Below are 9,395 nucleotides of genomic sequence, written 5' to 3' on the forward strand. Positions count from 1 at the left end.
GAATAAATACCCGTGGAGTTTGTGATAAAGCCTTTAAGGTGAGTTTTATGGTGTTCATAACAACTGCTTGAGCTTACTGGCCAGATGTGGGGGGAGGATGAGATGCACGTGGGCCCAATGATTACCTATATTGAAACTCAGAACACACTTTATTGAACAACTTACTTGTCTTTTATACAGGTGGTTAAACCGTCCGAAGCACTAATCAAAGCAGGGTCGTGCTCGACCCTCGAGAGACAAAAATAAAAGTAAGAAATTTAAAGGTATAGGTATTATCGAAAATCACGACGCTTCTCCTCTTGACACGCTGTTGGCTCTCTCCGTGCTTCTTGCGGAGCTCTCCCCTCACTTTCCACAGTCTCGACAGGCTCCGTCGCTGCGATGGTGGCACTGGCGTGGGCGTGTGTCACGGGAAAACCAAACATACCGCCCGCCTCGTTCCAGGAACGATTGCACGTGGTTCATTTGTGGCCATTTTGAGCCTGGCCGCCCGCCGTGAGCGCGGTGCCTGTCGGACCAGGATTGTCTGTTGCGTGATCAGCACGCTCAATGATGGGAAGCCGGGTAATCTTGGTGATAGGACGGACGTACGTACTCTCCCAAGGGAGTTCTAACCCGAACGATGCGGATGGACCCATCTGGTCCCGGTTTGACGTCGACGATTCGGCCCAGTGGCCACTTCCCGAGAGAGTTCAAAAGCGTTGAATCCACAACGAGGACTACGTCTCTAACGGCAAGATTGGGACGGGGCCAGGACCATTTCGTCCGTTGTTGCAAGGTGTTGAGATACTCGAGGGTCCAGCGGCCCCACAGCGCGTCGCACATGCCTTGCACAAGGGTCCAATGGGTCAGGCGGTCTAGATTTTCAGAAGTGTTGGTGGCAGGCAGAGAAGTAAGGGGTCCTCCGATTAGAAAATGAGCTGGCGTGAGCATGTCTAAGTCCTCCATATCTCCAGATAACGGGCCCAGAGGGCAACAGTTGAGAATCATTTCAATCTCTGCAAGCAGGGTTGAAAACTCCTTGAAAGTGAGGTGCCTAGTTCCAACCACTCGACGGAGATGAGTTTTCATCGATTTAACCCCAGCTTCCCACAAGCCTCCAAAGTGTGGGGCGGATGGCGGAATGAAATGCCAGTCGATTCCTTCGTTGGCCAGACTCTCAGCCACTGAATCCCAGTCGTGGTTGGCCCCAGCCATCAGCTGCTTAAGTTCGTGATCTGCCCCGTGGAAGTTCGTTGCGTTGTCGCTCCAGATTTCTTTCGGTTTTCCTCTGTGGCCTATGAAGCGAGTGAGTGCACCGAGGAAACTCGCTGTTGTAAGGTCTCCAACAGGCTTAAGGTGTAGGGCCTTTGACCACATGCAGACAAAAACAGTGACGTATCCCTTGACCGACTTGGCACCTCGACCCTTGGATCGGAGAATGGAGAAAGGTCCCGCGTAGTCTACTCCAGTTTGGCTGAAGGGCCGAGCGGGCGTCACGCGAGCTGTTGGCAAGGGAGCCATGAATTGGTGAAGGGGTCGAGCTGGTGCTTTCGAGCATACAACGCACTGATGAACTCGTCACTTTATCTCCACTGCTCCTTCAACGATCCAAGCCCGTCGCATGACGTGCGAGTACGTTGAGCGGAAGCCGCCGTGCAAGGCTGGCTGATGTGCCCAGTCTATCACTAGCCTCGACAAAGGACATCTGGCATCCAGGACTAGTGGGTGTTTCTCTTCATAAGCAAGTGGCGAGTGACGAAGACGGCCGCCGACTCGTCGTATGCCTTTATCGTTCAAGAAGGCGCTTAGCCGGCTGAGGGGGCTCGAGATCTTGACAGGAAGAGAATTTTTCAAGGTCTTGATGTCGGCAGCAAAGTAACGAACTTGACCGAGTTTAGCGCAGCATAGAAAACTGTGCTGGAGTTCTGCGACCGTGATTGGAGATTCAAATTTCATGAAATCGGGTATTCTGATACCAGTCATGAGTTTCTTACACTCGATACGAGTCCTTAGTATCAAGATGAACCGTCGGCATCTGACGAGCACTCGGAGCATGCGCAGCAAATTAGTAAAGTCGTCCATGAAATCGCGGCTTCCTTGCAAGATGGTCAGGCAGGTGGTTTACGCGATGGTGTGTCGATCTCCGTCGTAGTGACCGGTCGGAGAAGGCGGCTACTGTAAGGTTGAGGGCCACGTAGAAGGTGGGCCTGTTAGCCAAGACGGGCCGGTCCACCAGAGGGTGTTGTGTTGAAGAGTCGAAGGTTCCGCACCAAGAGTCGTTGGTAGTGATGTCAGCCGGGTTGTCGCTGGAGGAAACGTAGCGCCAGGTACCGTGAGCTGTGAGTTCCTGAATGTGATGGACATAATTGTAGACAAGATCGTTCCCAACAGGCTCGCTGGTGTGTAGCCAGCTGAGTACCGTGCTCGAGTCACTCCAAAGGTAATACGTGCAATCCAAGATCGTCAAGCTCGCATCCACGAGTCTGAGTAGGCGAGCAGCAGGAAGAGCAGCTCTTAGCTCTAATCGGGGAATAGTCATCCGTGTATTCTGTCGCTTTGGTGGAACGAGACTTTTGATCGGAGAAAGCTTTGTCTTCGCGCCGATGAGACACACATTTACCGTGCCAGATTCCTGCTCAACTCTGATGTAGACCACCGTCGCCAAGGCTCTTCTGCTGGCGTCAGCAAAGGCGTGTAGTTGGATCGAACTGGCCGGGGACGATTGAAGCCATCGAGTAAGGGTGAGTAAGGAGACGTCAGACAGCTTGGAGCGAAATGACTCCCATCGCTTAGCGTAAGATGCCAGCAGTGGCTCATCCCATGTTAGCTTCGCCCTCCAAAGGTCTTGAAAAAGCATTTTGGCCACGACAATAATGGGTGACAGCCAGCCAGCAGGGTTAAAAAGCCGAGCCGCTTCAGCCAGGACACGACGCTTTGTCAGTGTATCGCTCTTGTTGAATGCAGGGGGGGAAAACTGAAAGCAATCAGCACTCGGATCCCAAGCAATTCCCAACTTATTCACTGGACCATCCGTGGTGAAGTGAAGCCAACTCGGTCGCAGCAAATCTTCGACTTTCAAATCGTGCAAGAAAAATGGCGTGTTTGAGACCCACTTCTTGAGTACGAAGCCGCCCGCCTTCAGAAGTTAAATCAGTTGATCTCTGCGCTTGCTGGCCGTGTCCTCGTCGTCTGCACCGATCAAGAAGTCGTCGACATAAAGATTTCGGTGGACAGCGTCAACTGCTTCAGGAAAGGCAGCTCTTTCGTCCTCGCACAGTTGCGTTAGAGTCTTCAACGCTAAATAAGGTGCGCTAGCCTCTCCGTAGGTGACTGTAAGCAAGACGTAGTGAGTCTCCGGCTCATTTTCACCTTGACTCCAGATGACTCGTTGTAAATGCACGTCCTCCTTTCAGATTTGTATCTGACGGAACATCATGTTGATGTCTGCACAGAAGGCTACTCGGTAAAGTCTCCACCGAGTGAGGACACTGACAATGTCATTTTGTAATTTGGGCCCTGGATAGAGAGCATCGATCAGACTGTATCCCGTTGAGGTGGGGCTCGAGGCGTTGAAAACAATGCGAAGGCGCCGCCCGCCGTCACTGCGCTGCCAGATGGCGTGATGAGGTATATAGTTAACCCTCTGAGGGCAGTTCTCCATCTCCTGCTCCGACACTGGACGCATGTGGCCTAATCGGATGTATTCGCTCATAAATGCCACGTAGTGCTCTTGAAGGTCAAGATCCATTTTATTCTCCTCTGTGCAGCGTGTAAGGCTGCTCTAGCCTGGTTCAAGCCGTCTCTGAGTAGATCGATGTAGTGTTCTTTGACAGGAAGAGGGACGACATATCTGCCACTGCTGTCTCTAGAGTGGTGCTGAGCGTAACAGGCTTCACACTTGGCATCAGCCAGAGAGACTCGAACTACACTTGGTATTTCTTCGACCACCCAATACCGCTGCATTAGTCCCACGAGGCACTCACTCCAGAGTCCCGTGTCCTGCAGCATTGCTAGGCTTGATGTGGTAGGAGCCGGGGGATCACCTTGAGCTCCGATGATCGTCCAACCAAATATCGTTCGTTGAGCGATGAAGCTCCCTCGGCTGACGAGGCTGGAACGAAGAATTTGGCCATACACGTCTGCCCCAAGGACCAAGTCGACTGGTCTGGGTGACGAAAAGTCTGGGTCGGCCAGTTTGAGTCCATGGAACAACGCGTCGGCATTGAAGTTGAGCTTTCTGGAGAGAGTAATCAGACCAATATGCTGCAGCACGTGGGCGTTAACTTGAAAGACCTTTTGCCCATCAGAAAGGCTTAGCTTCGTGCACGCCAATGAGGAGCTCATGACTACGCCCGAGATTCCAACAACCCCGATCGAAGAGTTCCTTAAGCCGTCACCGTACTTTTGAGCTAGTCGTAAGGTGGTAAGAGTCGACTCTGAACAAGGATCGAGAAATGCTCGAGCTCTTCCGGAACGTCCAGCACTACCACCCACGCTGATGATTGCCGTTGGTAGAAGGCTTAGTCAGAATGACTCGGAGCCATTCAAGAGACCCTCGCTGGGTTGTGTGTCCAGCTTAGGGAATTTCAGAGGCCTATTGAAATCGGTGGATGAGTTTGTTCGCTTTCCGGAGGCATCATGAAGGGACGTGTAATGTTGTGCCCCGCAGGCGTGACATGACATCGGAGAAGGGCAGTTGCCCACAGAGTGGCCCTCTCGCAAACAGTTGTAGCACAATCGATTTTTGGTGGCTAATCCATGCCGATCATTTGGTTTAAAGGTGGTGCAGCGCCCGACGTAGTGAGGTTCCTTGCACGCAGCACAGCGCTGAGCCAGCTGTAGTCGCGGCCACTACGCGGGTTGGACGAGCAAACGGGCTTGACTTCGGATCGCCCCTGGAAGTCGCAGCAGTCGATCTCGGTGCGTCTTTTGGCGCTAGAGACGAAAGGGTTCTGCAGCGACGTCGGAGGAAATCAGCCAGGTTCTTGAAAGTAGGGTAGAAGTTTCCACTACCACCGGAGCCCTTGTCGGACACTTCCAGCTCTTCTTCCCAATCTCGCCGAGTGGCTGTATCCATGGCGTTGGAAGCAAGAGAGATGAACTAATTGCACGAGTCAACGGGGCGAGCTAACGTCCACAGTTGTTCGCGGTGTCTCTCCAGATCATCGAGCAACGCTTGAAGTCCGTGGGCAGACTCTTCCTTGAGCTGGAGTAGAGATTTGAAAGCTTTGATATGCTCTTGAGTTAACAGTCTCTGGTGGTCGTAGCGGGACTCCAAAATGGACCATGCGATGGCGTAGTTGGACTCGGTGATCTGTAGGCTGTCGATTGCTGCCTTCGCCTCGTCGAGCACGCATGTCTTGAGGAAGTACAGCTTGTCTACGGCAGGGATTGTGTCTTTACCGTGAACTAGAGACTTAAACAGGTCTCTGAATGTCTCCCAGTTCTCTCGTCGTTTATCAAATGTCGGCAGAGTGATCTTTGGCAGTATTGAGGTGCCGTAGTTTGCTTGGGGTTGGATCTGGGGAGGTGGGTCGTTTCGAGAGAAACGTGCACGTTCATTGTACAGGTGGCCTCTAGCTTCAACGTAAAGGGCCTCCACGGCAAAGTACTTGTTATCTGTAAAGTACGGTGCGTCTTTTGCCTCAGATGCTGTCAGCAATCGGACATGAGTGTCGGTGAAGTTGGCCCAGTAACCCTCAAGGAGTTCGAGTCGACTGAGAACGAGACCTTCCGTCCACTGTTCTGATTGAGTATCTCGAACCACTCGAGAAGTATTCTCAATTACTTGACTCAGAGCAAGTTGAGAGTTGAGCATGTCCATGATTCTGAAAATAGATCAATTGCCTTGTAGCAAGGGTTTTGAAAGTAGTCACTTGAGTCAATTGAAGTGAGAAACGGTAAGAAAGGGGCTGCAAGTATGCAAGCAGTGTCTTGGGTTGCATCGTTAACATGAAGGACTGTTAACGACCAGGGTTGTTCGATCTCCTTGCGTAAGCGTTGTTGCTCAAAAGGAGAGAACTGTGAGTCTCGGGTAAAGAAAAGTTCCATGGCTTTATGACCGTTGTTGGTCAATGACCTCCTGACCACCTTCGTTTAGGCGTCGTTGCTTGACCGCAGTGGCCAGGCGGTCCTGTTGAATAAGCAGTTGTTGCTTTTGATGCTTGCACATACAGCGTTGGGGCTGTGAGTAATTTTTGATTCGAGTAGTCTCGTGCTGGGGACCACTCCATGTACGAAGCGATATCGGCAAGCGGCTGTTGTAAGCCCTTTGTCACACGGTATAAAAAGCCGTTCTAACCTCAATAGAACTGTCACGAGAAAAGTGTGCTCCAGCCACTCTCGGCTCCCGGCCCACACAGAACCACACGTACACACACATGTATACACACATCCGTACACATGTGTGTGTGTGAAAGGGAGGGACAGATATGTCTAATTATTGGAGAGATCACGAACTGCATCGTGCCCTGCAGCAGAATGTAGTAAGATAACCACACATAGGCGCACGTATACACACGGACACACACGTATAGATGCACACACACATGTGTGTGAGAAAGAGAGGGAGAGAGGATGATACATGATTTTTTGAGAGAGAAAGAGCGCGAACTGCATCGCGCCCTGCAGCAAAATCTAGCAGGATAGAGCACTGTTAACCTCCTGGTGCCCGGGCGTTTCCGCATCGCTGCACTCGGATGGGCACTCATTGCACACACCACTGCGCGACGGACGCTGGTTCGGGGCGCGAGGATGACAGAGCAGCGTAATGGTGGCCGAGCAGAAAGAGTGAAGAAAAGAGCGCATCCCATCACGCGCTTACGGGGTGCAGAGAGGGGCGGGCTAATAAGCCTGCTCTGAGTATCATAACCTGGCTGTCGTCCACGAGTGGGACCTTTTGCACGAGCATCGAGATCGTTCCCCCAGATCTGGCTCGAAGAACCATGTTCATAAAATCTGCTTGAGCTTACTGGCCGGATGTGGGGGGAGGATCAGATGCACGTGGGCGCCATGATCGCCTATATTGAAACTCAGAACACACTTCATTGAACAACTTACTTGTGTTTTATACAGGTGGTTAGACCGTCCGAAGCACTAATCAAAGCAGGGTCACGCTCGACCCTCGAGAGACAAAAATAATAGTAAGAAACCTAAAGGTATAGGTATTATCGAAAATCACGACGCTTCTTCTCTTGACACGCTGTTGGCTCTCTCCGTGCTTCTTGCGGAGCTCTCCCCTCTCTTTCCACAGATTTGACAGGCTCCGTTGCTGCGATGGTGGCACTGGCGTGGGCGTGTGTCGTGGGAAAACCAAACATATGGCACTAACTGTATTAAGCATTGTCAAAAAATGGTAAGCGTGTCTTAAGTCGCTCTTATATACTAATGGTACGTATTTGGTATACAATTTTTTTTAACCTGCTCGTAAATCGAAAAAAAGAACTATGAAAATCTGACATTTTCGGCAGTTCTATGGATAGGTAACGTTTTTTGCCGACTTTTCGGAAAACCGATTATATTGTGTAAACGAAAACAAGTTCCAAGATACAGAGAGCACATCTTTCGGAAATAAAAAATAGTACAGGAGCCTAGCATCTCTACGTTCGGACAACCCTGTGAATGCTTTACACACGTGTTGGATTTGAATTTCATTTCCTTTTTCCTCCCAACATATTATTTTGCAGAGTACTACCTTTTGCTGTGCCAGGCTAATTGTTTTTATTCCTTTTGTGTCAGTGGTGCTTTAAAATTGTGCACGTAGTAAATATAAAATATTAGCCACTCAATTTTTTTGGCTATTACATACCTCTGTTCACCAGTCTAGATTATTAGGTATCAAAGGCTTTGCAGCATTATCAATGTTGTGAGAAATGCTTTTGAATGATCTATAAAAAAACGATTTTTAGGAACTTTCAAGACACCTTTAAATTGCAACTCTTATGGCTGTTGCACTAGCGTAACGTGCTGTTTTTTTTTTTGAGTCAAATAATTTTAAAATAAATACATCTTTATATCACTTGCCCCTCTGCCATTATTAATAAAACTTATCTACAAGAGATGCTGGATAATTGCTATTTTCTTAACAGATGTTTTAGGGTGAATATGTATATTTAAATACTAGAAAATAAGCTTCATAATACTATTAGCATAAAAAAGTACATCTTGGTAAAAAAAATGTAAAAATTAACAAGCACTTATTAATTTACAATGCAGGTGCCAACTGTATACGCTGTTTATATTGTAAGGGCATTTATTCATATTTACGCGTCACAACTAAATTCATATACATCATAACAATAAGAAGTCGATACATTAATGGATGATCGAATTGTCTTTTTAATTATGATGAAGAGATTGTCATCCCTATTGTAGATTAATGCGTCGTTATGTTACGTGTTTGTAGTACGTAACGAAAATACGTATGTTTAATACGTGAGAAAAATACGTGTCCGTTTCGGACCTTTTGTTATGTAATTAAGTGACGTTAGTAGGTTACGTAATAAAAATACGTATTGAATTTGTGTGACAGAGTAACGTTTCGTCAACGGTTAGAAGAATCGTCGTATTTAAGTCACGTATTTAAATTACGTGGCGTTAAATGAGCTGCGGACACCCAACGACGTAATACGTGACCTTTCCACGTAGATACGTAATAAAAATACGTATTATTTCTGTCAATTACTTTAATTTAATGAAAAGAGACGATTGCAAATAAACAATAGGCTAGAAATTTCTTTTAATTATCGAACTTTTATTTTCAGAATCACAAACAGAATTAAATATATCATCTTCACAGGTATACGTTATAAAAAACTATATATTTCTAAACTTATTCCATACAGGGTAAAAATTCGTACAATTAATAAATATATAAACATTAAAACGTTTAAAATTTCTAAGAGAAGCTCGCATTACAAGTCAAATTTAAAAACAGAAAGTATAAAAAGTGTACAACATAAAATTTTCTTAGAACAAATGCTTCGATGACCGTTTACAATAAATTCGGTACTGGGCAAATGTAACCACCAACGTAATCACTCTTCGTACTGATTGGTACACATACAGAATGTATTGTACTTGTTCCAATAGCTGTACTATCTTTGCTAATGCAGACAATTTTTTTCATTTTTGATTTGACGTTCTCATTGAAGATTTCCCGTGTTTGTATCACGTGACAAATCGTGTATTCTTTTGCAAGCTGTGGATCAACTATAAAATGTATTAATTGTATGAATGTACCGTCATTAGTCATTGCAAATGAATTGTTCGAACAAATCCCGGTTACTCCCATTGATGTAAACAATGACTTTTTTTTACCATTCTTCTATACATTCTGCTTTCATTGGATAAGTGTAGTTGTTCTATTATGGTAAAACTTACGGAAAAATCTGGTCCAAAATATGTCAAATCTG

The 9,395-nt window shown here is 47.4% G+C and overlaps 2 protein-coding genes across 2 annotated transcripts; both read right to left on the reverse strand.

Moving 5' to 3' along the window:
• Positions 1–546: 546 nt before the first annotated feature.
• LOC149374089 (uncharacterized) lies at positions 547–1,503 on the reverse strand. The gene has a single exon (XM_089595002.1). The coding sequence runs from the start codon at positions 1,501–1,503 to the stop codon at positions 547–549; it is 957 nt and encodes a 318-aa protein (XP_089451128.1).
• Positions 1,504–1,560: 57 nt separating this feature from the next.
• LOC149374090 (uncharacterized) lies at positions 1,561–3,667 on the reverse strand. Its single transcript, XM_089595003.1, has 4 exons — positions 3,476–3,667; positions 3,154–3,388; positions 2,139–3,054; positions 1,561–2,074 (listed from the first exon to the last, which is right to left on the reverse strand). The coding sequence occupies exons 1-4, from the start codon at positions 3,665–3,667 to the stop codon at positions 1,561–1,563; spliced, it is 1,857 nt and encodes a 618-aa protein (XP_089451129.1).
• Between the last annotated feature and the right edge of the window lie 5,728 nt (positions 3,668–9,395).

This window comes from Copidosoma floridanum, unplaced genomic scaffold (assembly GCF_036245765.1).
Source record: "Copidosoma floridanum isolate Cflo_tuat_1 unplaced genomic scaffold, Cflo_Japanese_pri ptg000022l, whole genome shotgun sequence".
NCBI classification, from domain to species: Eukaryota; Metazoa; Arthropoda; class Insecta; order Hymenoptera; family Encyrtidae; genus Copidosoma; species Copidosoma floridanum.

Bases quoted from the DNA above. Each gene is read 5' to 3' on its own strand.
- LOC149374089 (XM_089595002.1), bottom strand. From the start codon at position 1,503: ATGGCTCCCTTGCCAACAGCTCGCGTGACGCCCGCTCGGCCCTTCAGC.
- LOC149374090 (XM_089595003.1), bottom strand. From the start codon at position 3,667: ATGCGTCCAGTGTCGGAGCAGGAGATGGAGAACTGCCCTCAGAGGGTT. The intron at 3,389-3,475 runs GTCAGTGTCCTC...CAAATCTGAAAG, and splicing joins CCAAATTACAAAATGACATT to GAGGACGTGCATTTACAACG. The intron at 3,055-3,153 runs GCAAGCGCAGAG...ACGATTTGAAAG, and splicing joins AGACGACGAGGACACGGCCA to TCGAAGATTTGCTGCGACCG.